The sequence below is a fragment of the Lissotriton helveticus genome, chromosome 6 (genome assembly GCF_964261635.1).
Source record: "Lissotriton helveticus chromosome 6, aLisHel1.1, whole genome shotgun sequence".
NCBI lineage: Eukaryota > Metazoa > Chordata > Amphibia > Caudata > Salamandridae > Lissotriton > Lissotriton helveticus.
Window position 1 is genome coordinate 1,452,511,252 of NC_136067.1, and position 20,904 is coordinate 1,452,532,155.

Genomic DNA, 20,904 nt, shown 5'->3' on the forward strand with positions numbered 1-20,904 from the left:
AGTGACGGAGGTGAGGGTAAGCCATCAAAGAAAGAAGTTAAATTATGTGCAGAAGGACGTGTATAATCGGTATAAAGGGCTTGATAATAATTATGAAAGACTTCTGCAATATCTTCATCGGACGTAACCAGTTTATTGATAGTCATTAAAAATAGGGCCTACATTTTTACGTTCAAATTTTATTTCAAGATAATTTGCTAACAGTTTACCAGCCTTGTTTTGACCCCCATGGAATTTAGATTTAATTTTTAGTAAGGTATTACAAGCTTCAATCGTAGCGATTTTATTCAACTCAGTTTTTGCTTTTATTAGGTTCCGAAGGGCATCAGGAGATTTGGAGGAGAAATACGAGTGTTCAAGACATTTGATATTCTTAAGTTGGTCTTCATATTTAGTTCTATTAAGTTTCTTCTTTTTAGAGACATGGGATGCTTTTAAGGCGGCCCTACGAGCCTTCATTATATCCTAAGTATTAGGGATAGAGGTGTCCAATGGGTTATTAAGTGTGAAAAACTCATTAATAAATACAGTAACTTCTTCTACAAAAACAGCATCAGACAAAAGAAAAGTATTGAATTTCCAGCGACTAAATTTGGAAGAGGTAAGGGTAAGGTCAAGGACTGCATGAACAGGGGCATGGTCAGAGATAAATATGGAACCAATTTCGGAAGTTTGAATGGAGGGGAACAAAGATTTACTGACCAAAATGTAGTCAATCCTGGACCGGGTCTGGTGAACATTAGAAAAAAAGGTATATTCAAGGGAGTCAGGGTTACACGTTTTCCATACATCATAGAGGGGACGAGAGGCAATGGCAGATTGGAAACATTTATGGGATCTATCAGGATAGAATTTGCTCAAGGAGAGTCTACCAGAAAAGGGATCTAGCCACTGGTTAAAATCACCAGCAAATACAATATTTGGACAATCTATTGATGAGATAAGAATTTTAATATCATTCCAAAATTTGGGGTCAGGGCGAACAGGACCATAAATGTTGAATAAAACCAATGTCTTATTCTGGATCACAACCTTAGCCATTACCCAACGACCCTCATCATCATTTTGAGAAGAGAGAATTTGAACAGACAATCCTTTATTAAATAAGATAGCAACACCCCCGACAGCGGGAGAAAATACAACTTGACCCACCCATTGTCTTTTTAGTTTAGCTGATTCCACATCAGTACAGTGGGTCTCTTGGAGAAAAAGAACTTGCAAATTAAGTTTGGATAAATGGGACAATACCTTTTGACGTTTGACAGGATGTCCAAGACCTTGAACATTCCACGTGACAAACTTACACATGACGGAAGGCAAAGAGAAGGGGATACACTTGGAGTGGACACACTGCAGGAGAACAGCTACAAAAAAACACAGCAAACAAAAACATGACATATGAATAAAATATCCAACACATTCAGAATGACTAGATGAAATGCAGCCAAATACATAGTACACAACAACACGGAATATAGAGGCCAAAGAAAAAAGAGGAAATGTACAAGGAGGGGATAGGAGAATAATACACAAGCCAGGAAAGGAATACAGAAATAGAAAAAGCGAGTTAGGAAAAGGAGAGAAAAGAGATGGATAAGAAGAGAAAGATGAATAAACAGATCAAGGCTAAAATGCCTGGACTGAGAAGGAAGAAAAAAACAAGACATCGGGAGCGAAGAGACGCCAAAGAGGACACTGACTCCTGTGAGCAACAGAAGAGAGGAAAGGGAAGAGAAAGAATTTGAAAAAAGGATGAAAAGACAGAACCTCAAGAAAAGAATGACGCAGAGAGGAAAAACTTAGCGGAGCCATAGTAAAACAGAGTAGCAACACTAGTTCATTCAAGAGGATAAAAAATATCAAATAGTGTCCATGCTAGATGAGGAGACACTTTGGAGATATGCGTGGAGCTTCTGAGGATCGTCAAACGAGCGAGTACGGCCATCATGCGTGATCTTGCAAAAGCATGGATGTAGGATACCATATTGGATGTTCAACTGCCTCATTTGAGGGCGAAGATTCAAAAACTCCTTGCGCCGAGCATTCGTTGCATTCGAAAGGTCTTGAGAAATAAAAATGTTATGACCAGACCATATGAGACGTCGTTTAAGTCTTGCAGCCTTTAGAACATTCATTAGTTGCGCCGAGCATTCGTTGCATTCGAAAGGTCTTGAGAAATAAAAATGTTATGACCAGACCATATGAGACGTCGTTTAAGTCTTGCAGCCTTTAGAACATTCATTAGTTTAGTAAACTCAAGAAATAGAATGATAATACCACGAGGTTTAGATTCATTGGAGTTAAGGCGACCCAAACGATGAGCCCTTTGGATGCTAAGAGGATGTGACGCAGGTTGAAGATCTAAAAGTTCATGCAGGAATTTCCGTATGAAGGACACCATATCAGACCCCTCCAAATTCTCTGGAACACCATAAATACGTAGGTTATTCCTACGATTGCGATTTTCAAGATCCTCGGTATGGAGCTTTAGCTTGTGGATCTCTTTTTCCAGTAAAGGTATTCTAGTGGAGATATCCTGAATATCACTGACACGTTGTTCTAAATTGAGAACCTTGCCTTCCATAAGGGTCCACCTTTCTTCGATTTGCTTGAGTTTTTCATTAGTAGCAGACATGAATGGTTGAAGTCCTCTCACCTCCTCTAAGATGGAGTCCAAAACTGGATTTGGAGAGATATGAATAGGGGACGGCGGATAATTTTTAGGACGCTTAGGCTTTGTTCCGGTGTGAGAAGACTTAACATTGGTTGCATCGTGAGCCATTGTGACAACGTGAGGGCACACCAAACTCGAGGGAAGAACGCGAGTTCAGAATAGGTGCAAAACACTCACAAAAACCACTGAGGCAACGAAATCAGGCAAGGCTCAAAAAGGTGAAAAATATGACCAAAAAAAAGTACCTACAAGAATTGACATTGGAAGCTACAGGATAAGAGGACAAAAATAGAATGAAGGCATCATCCACTACCTCGTTTGGCAATATAGGCACAATAGAGAAAACTAATCTCTGCAGCAAGTTAGATAGGAAAAGCCTCATAGAGTAAAAGCAATCACAAAAAGGCAAACAGTCATTCCATTAAGAAGTTGGTTGCGTCAATGAAGAGCAAGCAGGACATGGTAGTAAAAGCACTAGGTGAGAGGGAAGCCTCAGTACCGATAACTAAAACGGCGGCCGGTGTCTGACAGGAATACTAGAATAGAGGCAACTGAGAGGAAACATGCCGGGTCAGAGCTGCTGAAACATCGCGAATTATGCCGTACCTTGATAGTTGATGAAAGGAGAGTGGCAACGCGAAGGAAATGGCTGAATACCGGCAACAAGAGGTGCTTTAACGTGTGGAGAATGGACGCGGGCTCAGCGGCACAAATTGGCGGCCGCCCGCGTCCCGTAGTAGCAGAGAAGCACCGAAGTGCAAATAAGTCGGAAAAATGGCAGAAAACACCCAAATGCAGCCATCAGCGGTCACAGACCATGTTCCGCTTGCAGGGAATCCGGAAAGTAGGCTCCTCGGGGTGGATAGAGAGGTCCTTAAATCACCAGGAATCCCGTAGCTCTGCGGAGCTCACGGGAGAGCCGCCATCCCCCTTCGGCGCGTAAGCCACGCCCCCTGTTTGAAAGGTTCTAATGTGTTAGCATGATATTTTACAATTGCTGTTACTGTAGAGCCAAGAATGAGCAAACCATATGATATCTTTATTAAAGTTCCCTGCTTAATCCCAGAACAACTACATGGGAAAAGGGTCATAGCATTGGGGCCAATTGACAACTTAAAAAGACTCATTAACTCAAGCAGTGCTATGATTTTAAACTGAGAAGTGCTGATTTTGTGAATCAGTACAACCCAGGCTGAAGAATGTCTAGACGATATTCAAGATCCTACTACTCTGGGTGATTGCCCTTTGGGGTTGTTCAGTAGGCTTATCGGTTCAGATAAAATCTTTTTTTCAGAATGTCTCATGAATTAGAGAATCACAGCATTTTGAAATGATATATTGATATTTTTGCCTTGAAATTACGTCAGTTTTTCATCTCAATTTTGTGTAGAACTGACTCTAGAATGTTCACATACTTTGGGTAACGGACAGCTCCTTGAATCTGTCATTACTTCCACATATTATTCTTTTCTGAACGCAACAGGTGTGATTTGTTAAATTATTTTCAATATTTCTTATTCAATAATGAGATAAGTTGAATAATGGAATTGTAACCTTTTGTAGTTGATGCTTACTCACTGGGGTTCAGCACCTCACATCCAAATGACCGAATTTAGAGTTTAAAGGTTTTTCTCCTTCTTGCTCAAGGATGTTTTACCTTGTGTTTGCTGATAGACAACATATTTTTATCTATAGTTTATAAATCTCAATCATGGATGACCAAGATTCAACCTAGATGTTTGACCGTACATTTGGCCAGGACATTGCATGAATGTTGGCTTTTATTGTAAAGAAAAGTTTGTGTCTCCTGTTTTATGTGAAATATGTTAATTATTAAGTGCCTATTGACAGTGTTAAAGATTGAAAGACATAGTAATATGTTTTACTTCTGTATAGGCAATCCATTCAGTTGCCTGGCATCACGAAGGAAAACAGTTCATTTGCAGCCATTCAGATGGTACTTTGACGATATGGAATGTAAGATCTACTGCTAAATCCATACAAACAATTGCTCCGCATGGTAAGTGTGGAGTTTAAGTTTTAAGAAAAAATGTTATCTTAAATTGTGTGTGATTTCAGAGGCTAGTTGGGTATCGTTGTTCATGGTCTTTTCTTGGCATCATCAATCTTTGATCGTCATTGTACTGTAATAGCACATGCACCACCACAGCCCCCACATACACACGCGTTTTCTTGTTCTATCTTTCTTTAGACTTGGTTAGCTGTATTGACAGTTGGAGACCAGCTTACTGTGACAATGTGAGACTGATCTTCAAAACCCCTAACCTATGGACCTTTGATTACATTCAAGGGTTGAATGTATTCCACCAGGCCCCTAGGTTTTGTAAACGGAAGGTAGATTTGTTGACAAGCCAGTGTGGATTTGGAATCCTATTATGAATTTTGTTTGTTTTATTATAATTCTCTAGTGGTGCCTGTGAAACTTTTACCTCCTCCACCGCCCATGTCATTAAAGCAGAAACAGTTTCATCAGTTAAGGTAGAGCTGACTATCTGGTTGTGTGTGAAATATGAAGCAATTCATATTACATTTATGTTTTGAATGCCAAAACGGCCTGAACCGGACGCCTTAAAATCCACTTACTTTGCTGTTTTAGGGCCTACCTGCTCAAACTTGTGGAACCAATATCAACTGTTGATGTATGTTTTTTTGGTTAGACTAGAGTGTGTTTGGAAAAAGAGGTGCAGTCTTACTTTGCTTTCATTCTTACTCAGTTAATTTCAAAATATGATGGAGTCATAATAAAGGAATCCCAATTTTACAAACCCATATGACTGGAAATGCTTGAAAAGTAGGTGAGTTCATAATCACAAAGAATAAAACAAATTGGAGGAGTACTTTGATTCAGTGGAGTAAGAGGTACCTAGAAAATGCTTCTACTGTAAGGCAAACGCTTTTGGAATGGGTCCACAGCCTTTACCTTTATGGCATTTTGGAACATGATAGAGGATGGAACTGTAAGTATGAAATTGCACATAAAATAACTGAATGAATGATTGCATGAGAAAGTCACTAATTATGAAACTTTGGGGCAACCTGAACCTTGCTGTCTCCTGTGGACAGTGGGGGCACCTGAAAACAGGCCACCCAAGTGCAGTTGTGTAAATGAACCTTCATTAAGTCTGAAATCTCCCATCTTGGACTAACTCAGTGACTGTATAGGAGTGGCCACTTGTCTTCTCAAAGGCAGAAATGCAGAGAAGAAATGCCAGCAGAGTTGTGGTTGGTGAATGGTGGAGGTGCCACTTTTGAGAGCAGGCCCATCCTCTGCCTTTCATTGTGTTAAACATGGTATTGGGTAAAGTTTATTACGCTATTTTAGAAAAGGTGTTTGGCATATATTTTGTGAATTAAATGACATCCCATTCAGCTGAAAACTATTTAGCAAACACAGCAAAACAGGTCAGCAGAACAATCTGTTCCAAAGAAGCTATGTACCTGTTATTGGAGAAGGGCAAAAAGAGCTGCACAAGCAAAAATTGGCATAAGTCCACGTTGGGGGGCTAGAGAGGCCCTGCGGGAGCGGACTGGACCTGACTTGCCTTGACTGGTGGGGGCCGGGTGGAGGCGGCGCATTGGCCCTGCTGCTCGGCCGCTTTGAGTGTCTGCGGCAGTTCGCCAGTCGCGGGGCAGATCGGCCCGGAGTTCTGCAGACCTTTGCCGGTGCGGTGCTGAGTGGAGGGGGTGCCCCAGACCTGGGGTGAGATCTGGTTCGAGGGCCCCGGGCGCAAGCTTGCACCCATTCTTGGCCGGTCCACTGCTGCTGGGAGGTGATTGGGTGACCTAACCGAACCCGCCCCCGCCCCCCCCCCCCCCCCCCGGGCTGCTTTTTCTGCCGGGGGACCGACAGCTGTTGGGCCCCGCGATACAACCAGGGATTGCTGTGACCAGGCTCTGGTGGCTGAGATCCACAAGTGCGGGCCCCCATCCCCCCCCTCAGGCTGCAGTGGGGGAGTAGAGGGTATTTGGTGAGTGCGGTGTGGTTCCTCCTTGAGCTCCGGAGGGCCTTGGATTAGTGACGTCGGACAGGCACCGTGGAGGCCCTGGTGCTTGGGGACCCCTGATCTAGAGTAGCGATGGGCCTGGCCGGGTGCATGGCCTTTGGTGGCGCTCCGTGGTGGCCCGGTGCCCCGTGAGGAGCCGAGAGGGGAAGCGTTGCCGCCGGGAGAAGTCGCCTGATGGACTGCTGACCTTAGCTGCTGCTTGGGCCTTGTGCAACAGGTTGGCGGGGGCTCCGCGGGCTGGCCATGGCCCGGCTCGGAGGTGCCTTCCCTACTTCTGTTCTATCTTGCTCCTTCCCTTGGGATCGAGCCGTGTGCCGAGGTGACCTGCAGCGTGTCAGAGCTGAGGCGGACCCAGTGTGTGTGCCTAGCCTAGTCAAACTTGGGCTTACCGGGGGTCCGTGACAAGTCACCATGACGAGAGACAAGGGACGAGAGACAAGGGCGACAGTGGTCCCACAAAGCACGGTCCTATAGACAAGTTCACTGGCCCGGGAGGTGCGGCCGGGGGATCCCAGGAGACTGGGCCTGACAGCAAAGGTCTGATGGTGGCCATCACCCAATCCAGGGACATGTTAGATGCCAAAATTGGTGCAGTGGGTGTGGATGTTATACTGCTACGTCAGGACCTACGGTACGCGGTGTCCCGCATCACGGAGGCCGAGACCTGCATCTCGGGAGTGGAAGAAGACGTCTCAGTCCTCAAGCAGAAGGTGGCGAACCTGAAAGGCATCCAGAAGGGTCTGGCGCTCCGTGTTGAGGATGCGGAGGGATGGGCAAGGAGGAACAACTTGCGCTTTGTTGGATTCCCGGAGGGGTGCGGGAATGGTAACATGGAGCGCTTCCTCACTCAATGGCTGGAGGGCTGGCACCCCCCAATGCGCTGTCCCGGTGCTTTGTCGTGGAGCGGACGCACTGGATGCTCATTCAGAGACCACCGGTGGGAGCTCGCCCGAGACCAGTGATTGCGAGGTTGCTGAATTACCTTGACCGAGACACTGTGTTGAAGCAGACCCGCCTCAAAGAACCCTTGCTATATGACATCCATTGCATCCTGGTGTTCCCAGACTATACCAGACTTGTGCAGCAACAGCACCAATCGTTTATGGCGGCGAAGGCCAGACTGAGGGAACTTATGCTCCCATATGCCTTGCTGTTTCCAGCTCGCCTGCGTGATGTTTCAATCCTGCACCCATTTCTTTGACTCCCCGGAGGAGGTCTTCAAATGGACTGATGAGACTGTGCGGGTGCGGGTACGGGTACATACGCTGCCAGGGCTGCAATCTGATTCGTCCTTTAGTGAAGGGCCGTTGAAGAATCCCTGTGGACAGTGCCGGAGGGGGCACAGGAGATCGCGGTCCCAGAGGCGTTTCGTGTCTTTCGGGGCCTCCTCCCGGGGAGATCCGGCTTCCCACCATCAGCCCGTGGATCCTTGATCCACGGGCTGATTCTTGTGTTTGAAATGCGCCGGGATGCCTATCCAATTGGACTGTGTGATTGATTTCACTATGTTCTGTTGAGGGAGCCCCTAGGAGGGCTGAACCCCCGCCTATGTGGTGTGTGAGGGGGGTGTATCTGGGGGTTATGGGCTGTGAGTTGGGGATACATTGGTGGACACAGACTGTGCCTCCCCGTTGGGGGTATGGTGTTGACCCCGCTGCAACAGGTACTTCAGTATTTTTGAGGTATGGAGTGGGGGGTTTGTTGTGGGAATGGGGTTCGGTTGGGGGTTTGGGTTGCGCTTTTACACTGGGCACACCACTATACACACGCACGCTGCCGGGTCCTCCTGTCCATAATGTACCATGCTTGAGGCCTGATGGCTAGTGGGGCTGTAGATGTTCGGGTATCCGCGGGCACTCAACGTGTAATGAGCTGGAATGTGCGTGGGATATTGGACAAGATCAAACAAGGGGCTGTCCTGCGTCAAGCCAAGAGAGCCGGAGCTGGTGTTCTCCTGCTACAAGAGACCCATTTGATGGGCTCCAAAGTCCTTTGCCTACAGCGCTATGGCTTCCAGCAGGACTTACATGCTGGGTTTACGCAGGTTTCTAGGGGGGTGGCGGTATTAATCCATCGTAGGGTCCCGTATGTGCATTCGCAGCAATGGTTGGATCCGCAGGGGCGCTACGTGTTCCTTCGGGGCACGATTGGGGAGGGTCCAATTGTGTTGGGGTGTGTGTATGCCCCTCCCCCTTTACAGTGGTCCTTATTTGAGCGGCTTCTCTCTCTGTGGGCAGATATGCCAGACGTGGACTCAGTAGTGGGTGGGGATTGGAATGATGTTATGGATATGGTCAGAGACAGAAGCAGGATGGGAGGGGGCCCGAGCAGCACGCACCCCACAAAATTACACTCCCTGGTCACTGGTCTGGATTGGGTGGACACCTGGCGACACATACATGGTGACAAGAGGGAGTTTACCTTCCTATCGGCGGTACATAAATCATTTTCTAGGCTAGACTATGTTTTTGTCCCCCGGGCGATCGAGACAAATGTGATGTCCCCAGGGGGCTGTCGGACCACTCGTTGGTGTTTTTTGGAGTTGCGGCTGGGTAGGGGGCAACAGCCCTTTCGCTGGCGTCTAGCGGTATGGCATTTGCAGAATGCCGACTACGAGAGGCACATGCAGGAGGCTATTGTGCACTACTTTCTCACCAATGTGGGATCGGTTACTAGCGCAGTAACGCTCTGGCACTGAAGCCCTCCCTACGGGGGTTGGATATAGCATGGTGTACGGCGGCCCGTAGAAAACGTCGGGAAGAGTTGGTCAAGGCGGAGGCTGAGGTGGAGGCCCTTGAGCGTCTGAGCTTATCCGCACCACCAAGAAGAAATCACTGAAGGAACGACTGGACAACAACGCCCACGACAGCAAGGAACTCTTCAGCATCGTCAAGGAGTTCTCCAACCCCAGCACCGGCAACAACGACATCACTCCGTCACAAGATCTCTGCGACTCCCTCGCCTCGTTCTTCCACCGCAAGATCGCCGACATCCACAACATCTTCAGCGCACCATCCACGCACCCAACCGTCGAACCAACGCCCCCCCCACCACCACCCTCCGCACCTGGACCACTGTGACCACCGAAGACACAGCCCGCGCGATGAACTCCATCCACTCCGGATCTGCGACCGACCCCTGCCCCCACCACGTCTTCAACAAGGCCGACTCCACCATCGCACCCCAACTCCGGAACATCATCAACACCTCCTTCAACACTGCCACCTTCCCGGAGAGCTGGAAGCATGCAGAGCTCAGCGCCCAACTGAAGAAACCAACAGCGGACCCCACCAACTTCAAAAACTTCCGCCCCATCTCGCTCCTCCCTTTTCCTGCTAAAGTCGTCGAGAAGATCGTCAACAGACAGCTTGCCGCCTTCCTCGAGACGAACGGATCCCTCGACCCCTCGCAGTCCGGTTTCAGAGCCAACCACAGCACCGAGACTGCCCTCATCGCAGCCACTGACGACATCCGAGCCCTGCTCGACAACGGAGAAACAGCGGCACTCATCCTCCTGGACCTCTCTGCAGCGTTCAACACTGTCTGCCACCGCACCCTAGTTCAACGCCTCTGCAACATCGGCATCCAAGAGAAGGCACTGGAGTGGATCATCTCGTTCCTAGCCGGAAGAACACAGAGAGTCCGCCTCCCCCCGTTTCGATCCAAGGCTACCGAAGTCATCTGCGGCGTACCGCAAGGATCATCACTCAGCCCCACACTCTTCAACGTCTACATGAGACCTCTTGCAGCCATCGCACGCCAACACAACCTCAACATCATCTCCTACGCCGACTACACCCAGCTGATCCTCTCCCTCACCAGAGACCCCGACACCGCCAGAACCAGCCTACACGAAGGGATGAAAGACGTCGCCGAGTGGATGAGGAACAGCCGCCTGAAGCTGAACTCAGACAAGATGGAAGTCCTCATCCTGGGACCATCGCCCTCTGCCTGGGACGACTCCTGGTGGCCCCCCGCCCTGGGCACTGCACCCAAGCCAACAGACCACGCACGCAACCTGGGCTTCATCCTGGACTCCTCTCTCTCAATGACCAAATAAGTCAACGCAGTCTCCTCATCGTGCTTTCACACCCTGCACATGCTTCGCAAGATCTTCCGATGGATCCTGACCGAGACCAAGAAGACGGTCACCCAGGCACTCGTCACCAGCCGACTGGACTATGGAAACGCCCTCTACGCCGGAACCACAGCCAAGCTACAGAAAAGACTCCAGCGCATCCAGAACGCCTCCGCCCGACTCATCCTGGACGTCCCCCGACGCAGCCACATCTCCGGCCACCTGAGAGACCTGCACTGGCTCCCCGTCAACAAGAGGATCACGTTCCGGCTCCTCACCCACGCACACAAGTGTCTCCACGACCTGGGCCCCAAATACCTCAACGACCGCCTGACCTTCTACACGCCCACCCGCCAGCTGCGGTCTACCAGCCTCGCCCTGGCCGCCGTACCACGCATCTGAAGAGCCACCGCCGGAGGAAGATCCTTCTCCTACCTGGCAGCCAAGGCATGGAACTCCCTCCCCATCCACCTTCGTCTGACCCAGGACCCTCTCGCCTTCAGGAGACAACTCAAGACCTGGCTGTTCGAGCAGTAACGGACCCCTTCCCCCAAGCGCCTTGAGACCCCTCCGGGTGAGTAGTGCGCTATACAAATGTTATGATTGATTGATTGATTGATTGATTGAACCGAGGGGTGAGCGATGGTCTGGTGGTGCGTCAGCTGTAGCAAGCACAGCAGTCGTACGCCTCTCTCCTGCTAGATGAGGCCCGTCAAGTCTGGCTGGCGACACGGAGCAGAATCTGCCAATGGGGCGACAAGTCGAGCAAAATGCTACACCGGCTCTGCCAGGGCGTTTTTCATCCACAGGCCCTTCCAGGGGTGCTTGATGAGAATGGGGCACCGCTAACAGACCCCAAGGCCATAGCGGAGAGCTTCGCCACCTATTACGCTGATCTATATGTTCCGCGGGAGTGTCTCCCTGAGGAGACGGTCGACAAGTTTATTGCGGATCTCCCACCCAAAGCGGTGTCCGATGATACATGCCAACGGCTTGAGCTCCCCCTCCCCCGGGACCCTACGGGTTCCCCGCAGAGTTCCATCATCGGTACAATCTACAGCTGGCTTCTTACTATCGGGCAGCAGTGGAGGAGGCTAGGGAGACTGGTCGGCTCCCCCCAGACTGGCGCCTCCGGAGCAACATGCCTCCTACCGCCCCATTTCTCTTCTTAATGTGGAGGCAAAAGTTTTTGCCAAGGTTCTAGCTAACCGCCTCCTGCCGTATATCTCCGCTTTGGTCCACCCAGACCAGGCCGGGTTCAAGCCAAGAGGGCGGCGCGGCACAACATACGGCGGGCCCACGTAGCTCTGGCAGCGGTCCGACAGACAGGGGTGCAAGTGGCGCTTCTACTGGCAGACATAGACAGGGCGTTCGACTCCCTGAGCTGGGTCGACCTGTTCACCCTTTTTCGTCTGCTTAATCTTGGGCCCAGGTTTTTGTCATATGTGAGGCTACTATACACCGACTTGACAGCGTCAGTCCGCGCGGCGGGGGCGGTATCGCCTGGCTTCTTCATCCATCGTGGCGCCAAGCAGGGGTGCCCTCTGGCGCCTTATTTATTTGCCCTGGCTATGGATCCGCTCGCGGCCTGGGTGCGCATTGATGCTCAGCTGGAGGGGTTTGAGTGGGCTACTGGTCTCTCGGACAGGATCGCATTATATGCGGACGACATACTCTTCTTTTTAACGGCCTTGAATACGTCGGGCCGCGGATCCTGGAGATCATGCAAATCTTTGGGGAGGCGTCCGGGCTCTACATGAACTCTCGTGAGTCTTCGCTATGGGTTCTGGGGGCGCGGGGAGGGGTGGGTGCATGGGCGTCTACATTACAGGCGGCGGTGGGAGGCCTCAAATATCTGGGCGTTTTCCTCTCTGACTTGCCAGCTGTGTCATTGGAGCGGAATGTGGTACCATTCTGGGAGCGCATACAGGCGGTCTATGGCAGGTCAGCAATATTCAAAATTGTCGCACTCCCCCGCCTGCTATATCAATTGCAGAACCACCCAGACCCAATCACGCCCAGATGGTTCCGGCTGGTCAACTCGACACTGGGGGAGTTCCTCATGAGGGGAGGAGGGGGGAGCCTTGCATGTCGCATTGCGTATGTGCTTTCCCTCGACTTACTGTGGAGGTCTAGCAACCTCAGATATCATTATCAGGCCTCGCACCTGTTGGTCCTCAATGAGTGGTGGTATGGGGACAGGGGGGACCCAGCCTATGCTGTGGAGCGGTACATGATTGGGCAGTCCACTCTCCATACAATACTTTATTCCGCTGTGTTGCGTGGTACATTGCCGCTGGTGACAAAAATAATATAGTATTCCAAATTTGGCGGCAATCCCTGAAGCGCATGGGGTGGTGGAACACATTTACGGAAGAAACCCCCCTGTGGCATTCTGGGCACCTGCCTTGGCAGCCCTGCAGGGCTTCCGGGGTTGGGACGCCATTGGCGTCTCCGCCCTGGGCGATGTTGTGCGCAATGGCTCCCTCAAATTGTTTCGCGATTTGTAGGTGGAATTTAGCATGCCCCAGTCGCAATTCTTCCGGTATCTCCAGCTCAGACATGCGCTTGCCCCTAGTCTGGAGGGCCTTGACTTTATTCCTGAGTTTAGCCCGGTGGAAGTGAAAGTTTTTGTGGGTGACCCGGAGACCAAAAAGATATCGAGAATATACATGACCCTGGTCACTCACAGTGCGTCCCAACTGGGGAAACTATGGGGGGCGTGAGAAGAGGATGTGGGGGTCTTGGAGGAAGAAGACTGAAGGGAGGCCTTAGCCGCACCACGGGGGCAGCCATAGCAACGCGTCTCCGCCTCATCCAATTTAAATGTATTCACCAGGTTTATTTTACTTGGGTACGATTGTGGCGGGCAGGGCTGATCGCACATTTCCACATACCGTCTGGCAATGCTTGTCATTAAACCGTTTTTGGAGAGGGATATTCGCCTGCCTCTCTGAAGTCCTGGAGTGGACGCTTCTACGTACGCCACAGTTTGCCCTATTGCACGTGATGGAAGGGATCAGGGCAATATCCATAAACGGCATTTGCTACAATTGGGTCTCACATTGGCGAAACGTGTTATTGCTCAGATGTGGAAAAATGCGCAGGCGCCCTCTGTGGCCGCTTGGAAAAATTGATTGGACTTCTGCATGTGGTTGGAGCAACCAATCTTAGTATTACAAAATTTGGAAGCGGTGGGCTGACTATAGGGGCCTGTGGCTTGAGACGCCGGCTGAAACAAATGATATTTCGGTCAAATGGGGGTGGGGATGGGTGGTTGGGTCTGGCGTAGGGGTGGTTGTGTGGGGTGTGTGTGCTTGGGTGGGTGGGTCTCGGTGGTGGTTGTGCAACTCAGGGGTGGGGGGGGTAAACGGTTGGGGCACATGGGGCTGTTATCCTAGATAACACTCATTATCGAATGTACTGGTTGTCTTGTTTTCTTAAAAAGGTAAATTGCTGCCATATAACTATGTAATGTGATACTGCGGTGAACTCTGGATTGCAGAGCCATGCGCTTTTTGTGCAACTTGACGAATCAAGAAAATTGGCATAAGAAAGTTGTAAAAATAAAGATTTCAGTATAACCTGGTGCTGGAAGGAGAAACTACCACACTGATATTTGGAAACAGAGGAACAGCTGTTCTAGCAGCTCAAATAATGAGGAGGCATCTTCAGAAATAGGAACACTCTAAAAAAGGAGAAAGCCAGGAGGGGAAGCACAGTACTAGCATAGAAAGTAAGAAAGAGATAGAAGCAGAATTTGCAAAAATGTTTTTAGCAAAAACTATTTATAAAAAGAAAAAGTTTTGTTAAATGGGACGTTGTCGAGGTGTCATAAATCGGTTATGCATTTTCTCAAGAATTTTGCAGCGTTTGATGAAGTTGCCCAAACTTTCCCAAAAGGTTCATATGTACCAGATGGAGCCTTTAAATGTTTTACCTAATTGGCCACTAGAAAGGGAAGTTTTAAGGTTTCCCCCTCAAAAATTTATTTTTCTATTTAAACTAAATATAATTATTATGCTTTATTACAGCAAAAAATGAAGGAAAGAAAAACAACACTCTTTGCATACTGATATCTTTATCCAGTAAAGTCACTTTGCTTGGCTTAGTGTAATGCGGCTCAGTTGTATGAGTAATTTAAACTAGAAACATGGAAAACTGGACTGTGAGGCAGCATTGGAGAGGGTGGCTCTGACTAGGACCTAAGATGGCTGGGAATCCTCAGAGCGCCTTGATTGTTTCTCTGTCATTTAAATGGCCTGCGGACCTTAAATGCAGCATAGCCACCTGTGATGGAGCTGTTAGACTCCTGTGTACATGTCGGGCAGTGAACGTGGGGTTACTCCAGTAATGGAACTTTCATAAAATCTCATGCTTGAATTGTTCCCCGTCGTTGAGATGGGAGTCCCCGGTATCTTTAAAAGTAATGTCCCAATAAACATAGAACCTAAAGGCCTATTGCCTCTTTATTTAGTAACATATCCATGTCTATATTTAAAAAAGGACTAAACTTGAAAAGAACTAACAACCAGACAACATCACCCTGTAGAACCTTCCTGCAAGAAGCTCCAGTCCCTCAGATTTTCTACCACACGTCGTACTAGGGAGTCTCCACTGAGGTATGATCAGTATTTTTCCTCACAACAATTGGAAAACATATTTCTACAGATTCTTTCTTCTTTCTCCCTACAGATATACTACTCAGATCTGTGTATCTGTTTTTAGGTGAAGTAAGCGGACACCCACCATGTCAGGCACACCTAAAAAAATGCCTCCTCAGGCCCTGTGGCAACTGCAGGAAGGAAAAGACTACATATTGATGTCCCCCATTAGGACTTCCTTTACTGTCTCTATCAGACCACAAACACAAGGATTGCAAGGTATGCTGTACGATTTCTACTAAGACTTTGAAGGATTGTGAAAGAAGACATCTCTTGTGGCTGCAGAGGCTTAAAAACAAACAGAGAAGTTCCAGTTTCTGATGAGAAGAGTGATGTTTCTTCAAGATCCTCATCTAAAATGCCTCAAAAAAGACCTCTTGATGACTCCAAAGTTCATTCCTCTCAGCAACCACCCAAAGGACTCTTAAAAAGTCTTCAGAAGGTTCCCAGAAACTTGATGCCCCTTCTAAGCTGCCTCTCCAACTCCAACAGGAGAAAATAACTGTTTCTGTCAAACAATCTCTTCAGAAACTGGCTTTAGAATCTTCTGCTCCCCCCTCTGAAGGTTAAACACGCTTCAAGAACCCTACCTCAGCTCTGCTGATAGAGAGCTTATCGACAGCATTGACGATGAGAAAATCTTGTACTGCTTCAGTAACGTTGAGGAAGTCCACTGCCACAGTGTCGGCGCAACTATCTTCTCATCGACAACATCATCATCAATGAGTCAAGCTCCATTATCATTGACGGAACAGATTTCTGTGTCTTCTAAGTCGTCATCGACAAAGCGTCCATAGACTACAAATCTCACATCGACGATGATTCCCTCATCGGTGACTACCCTCTTGTCGACGGCAGACCTTCCGTTGACTACTTAGACAGTGGATATCTCCTTATCGTCGACTGGTGCTATTGTCATCATCACCGCAACTTTTCGTCGACGATGAGCCGTTTACGGTTCATTCAGAAGTGACAGGGCAGAAACCTTTGTCGACGACTCCGACATCAAAGAGAGAAAGAGTGTTTTTTCACCAGAAGTTGAAGCAGAAAATTCTAACTCCATCTTTGACACCACCAAGTAGAGTGCAGTCTTTTTTGCCAACACACCTGTTATAAGATGGAGAGGACTATGGGGATGACAGCCTCTTTGGGGCAGCTCAAAGCCCATCAGAGCTTAACATGAAGTCTCACTAGCGCTCAGATGACCAGGGTTACTATGGCCAACATTATTATTATTATAACCAACTCCATCAGCAACAATTTCAACAAGATTTGGTGTGCCTTTCCTTCACTATTGTTGCAGACTTACAATCTATGTTGGCGGATTACAAATAGAGATTTCTACTAGCATCACTGTCTCCTCCACAAGCACCTCCTCCACCACCTGTGGTGCAAAGTCAACCTCCACATTCCCCTAAGCGCACATCTCCTATTCTTCACCACTCTTCTCCAGAAGTGCCTTTTACAGAATCTATGATCCTCTGAGAAAGAGGAAGAACGAGAGGAAGGTGAATACAACAGCAGCATGATGAATCGGACTACATAATTCCTCCACCAGAATCACTGTCTCCACCTCCGACTGACTCACCTCCAGAAGACAAAGGAGATTTTAATGATCTCTTAGAGGAAAAGGCCAGGTGATTTGAATTAACAGTGCCTGCACAGCAACAGGACTGTTTCCTTTATGATTTTAAGGAGCCTTTCAGGCAGTCAGCCAGATCCATGCCCATTATCGATTATATTTGGGATCAAGGCCTGAAGATAACGAGAAATCCAGCGACTGTACCTCCAGTGTTACCAAGACTGGATAAATACTATAAACCTCCAGATGACACACCTGCTTGCCTCATGTATTATCTAAGACCAGACTCTGTGATCTCATAAGCGACGCAAGGTGGGTTGAAAAATCCTTTGGCTCCTTTATCAGCGCCCCTGGATAAGGAAGGCAGAAGGCTTGATAACATAGGCACGCGCTTCTCGACTGTGTTGGCACTGACTGTCAGAACTTCTAATTCCCTGTTTTATTGGACTGTTACAATAAACAGATCTGGTCAGACATTTCCGCAAGTATCGATAATCTCCCAGCAGACATCAGAGAAGAAACTAAGAAGATATTGCTGGAGAGCGAATGATCTACCTCGGAAATTATAGACTGTGCAATGGATATCGCTTCCACCGGTTTATGACAACCAGCCGGCGCGGTGGTGTTAAGGAGTCAGGGATGTTTGAAAGCTACATAGTGCAGGCCTGAAATCCAGACCAAGATATTAGATCTGCCTTATGGCGGAGAAGAACTATTTGGTAAACATATCAATGAGGTGTTGCAAGCAATCAAAAAGGGTACAGAAACTGCTAAGTCCCTTTTGGACCATGCAGTATAGGAAAGTGCCTTTTGTGGTGCATGGAGCTAGGGACACCTTTCCTACATAGTAAGTTATAAAAAGTTGGAGGTCCCTGTTATAGTTGTAGCAGACTGGGATCGCTGAGAGAAAGCTAGGGGGGGTTTGTTTAGGTTTTTGTCTATTTGTCAGCTAAAAAGGGATTTTACAAGGCAAACTCCATAGCTAAATACAATCAAATTACTAAAGTACACAAGAGTAAATGGCACTGCTACAAAGAATTATTATAAAAATATACAACATTTATTTTTAGCCTCCCATCTGGGTCACATTCTAAAGCATAATACAAAACAATTTAAAATACCACCTATAGTGGCAACGTAATAAAATAAGCAATTATACAGTCAAAGTGTTTTAAAAAAAGGTTGACGCGGCGTTTCGGTGCTAATCAATCTTGACACCTTCATCAGGACATTAAAGACATTTGACTCCGTATCTGTATCTTGAGTTGAGAGAGCTTTTCAATTGCTATCCAACTTGATGTAAACTTTTCGAATAGTTATCACCGTTGTTTTTATAAAAGAGAGCAAGTCTTGACATTAGAACTCAATCTTATCTATCTGCACGGAGGAACCACCGTTGATGATAGAAGAGGTTCCTTTTCAGACAGCTTTACTCTTTCACAAAAAGTCTTTCTTCGTGACCAGCTTAGTCCGAGTATGGTCTATAGCTGCGGTTGAATTAATCTTCCCCGCCCATCCGGATATTTTTCATAGTCAGGAAATTCGATATCTTATACTTTGGAATCGGCCTCCCTGTTCCTCCGTGCTGTTCCCTTCCTCTCGATAAGAAGGAACAGCACGGAGGAACAGGGAGGCCGATTCCAAAGTATAAGATATCGAATTTCCTGACTATGAAAAATATCCGGATGGGCGGGGAAGATTAATTCAACCGCAGCTATAGACCATACTCGGACTAAGCTGGTCACGAAGAAAGACTTTTTGTGAAAGAGTAAAGCTGTCTGAAAAGGAACCTCTTCTATCATCAACGGTGGTTCCTCCGTGCAGATAGATAAGATTGAGTTCTAATGTCAAGACTTGCTCTCTTTTATAAAAACAACGGTGATAACTATTCGAAAAGTTTACATCAAGTTGGATAGCAATTGAAAAGCTCTCTCAACTCAAGATACAGATACGGAGTCAAATGTCTTTAATGTCCTGATGAAGGTGTCAAGATTGATTAGCACCGAAACGCCGCGTCGACCTTTTTTAAAAAAACTTTGACTGTATAATTGCTTATTTTATTACGTTGCCACTATAGGTGGTATTTTAAATTGTTTTGTATTATGCTTTAGAATGTGACCCAGATGGGAGGCTAAAAATAAATTTTGTATATTTTTATAATAATTCTTTGTAGCAGTGCCATTTACTCTTGTGTACTTTAGTAATTTGATTGTATTTAGCTATGGAGTTTGCCTTGTAAAATCCCTTTTTAGCTGACAAATAGACAAAAACCTAAACAACCCCCCCTAGCTTTCTCTCAGCAATCCCAGTCTGCTACAACTATAACAGGGACCTCCAACTTTTTATGACTGAATATTCCCCTCCCTGACATACATGACAGGGCAAGCTCCCTTTCTTTGAGGCTACATAGTAAGTTACCAGCAGTATCGGTTTCCCGCTTACGCTTTCTTCAACCAACAATACAGACCGCATTTTTCCCAATGCCAACCGCCTTTGGCTCCCTACAACAAGTCCTCTTTAAGAGGAAAAACAGGATACAGGGCAAAGAAGCTAACTATCGCCAATGTTTCTTTTCCCCTACTGCCGCTTCTCTCATTCCTTCCAAGGTAGGAGGGAGGATTTCCCATCATCTCCAAAATTTGAAACAAATTACAAAGGATCGTTCGGTTTTAGACCTACTTCAATTTAGTCATACTCTGGAATTTGTGAAATCCCCACCCCGCAGCCTCCGCAACCTCTTGTTCAGAAACATTTACTCCTAATAAAGTTAGAAGTTCGTACCATGATATTAAAAGGAGTCATAGAAAGTGTTCCATTTCATTAGAGGGGGAAAGGTTCCTACGCCTAATTCTTCTTGGTTCTCAAGAAGTGAAAGAAGTGGAGACTGATTTCGGACTTCAGAAGTCTCAACAAATTCCTCAAGAACAGTCTTTCCCCGTGATCACCCTCCAGGATGTGTTCCAGCTTCTCAACGGAAACAACTACATGTAGTCCTTAGAGCTCCAAGACGGATATTTTCACATACCCATACACAAGAAGCACAAAAAATTCCCCAAATTCTCGGTAGACGGCAGGCACTACCAATTCCTCTCCAGGAAGCTCTAAACACCCAAGGAGTGCAGGTCAAGGAAACATTTGCCAACCTAATTCAAGTAACTCCACGCATGGCTTCGTCACTGACCTAGTCGATACAACCTCCTCATCTGTCACAATGCTTACCATTCCTGCCTCAAGTCTCTCCTCGTGTGTTAACAAATGATACTTCCTTGGGAGGCTGGGGAGCTTTCCTACAAGATATTCCGGTCAGCGGAAAATGGCCACCATCTCATTGAGGCCTTCACATCAATCTTCTGGAACTAAGAGTGGTGTTCCTTGCTCTGCAAGCCTTCCTAACCAAAATCAGGAATACTTTGGTGCTTGTCTGGTCAGATAATACTACAACAATGCACTACCTAAAAAAGCAAGGGGGATCACAATCTCTCCCTCTATCCTAGAAAGCTCAACTTATCTGGAATTGGGCTATACAGCACAGGGTGTCGCTAACAACGGAATATGTACCAGGAAAACAGAACACCACGAATGGGAGTTGGACCAAAGCACTCTCAACAACATCTTCTCTCCGTGGGGAAAGCCAAGCATAGACCTCTTTGCAACTCCAGACAACGCCAAATGCTGTTATTTCGCAAGTTCGCTTGCCCACCAGGGATCATGGGGGAATGCCTTTTCAATAGCATGGTCCAGCATATTTGCCTACGCTTTTCCTCCCATTCCCGTCTGGAGGAGGCTGGGTTAGTATACGGTGCTCACTTATGCAAGTGTAGCACCCTGCACTAATCCAGACAACCCTTATGGTGATTTTATTGGTCTTAGACAACTTTCGA

The 20,904-nt window shown here is 47.4% G+C and overlaps 1 protein-coding gene across 17 annotated transcripts in view; it reads left to right on the plus strand.

Moving 5' to 3' along the window:
- Positions 1–20,904, plus strand: part of STXBP5 (syntaxin binding protein 5) — a 1,512,194-nt gene that overhangs the window by 601,258 nt on the left and 890,032 nt on the right. For all 17 annotated transcript variants that reach the window (XM_078649248.1, XM_078649254.1, XM_078649249.1 and 14 more), the window contains one exon: positions 4,571–4,694. In XM_078649248.1, the coding sequence (XP_078505374.1) occupies positions 4,571–4,694 (124 nt within the window). The remainder of the gene's footprint in view (positions 1–4,570; positions 4,695–20,904) is intronic.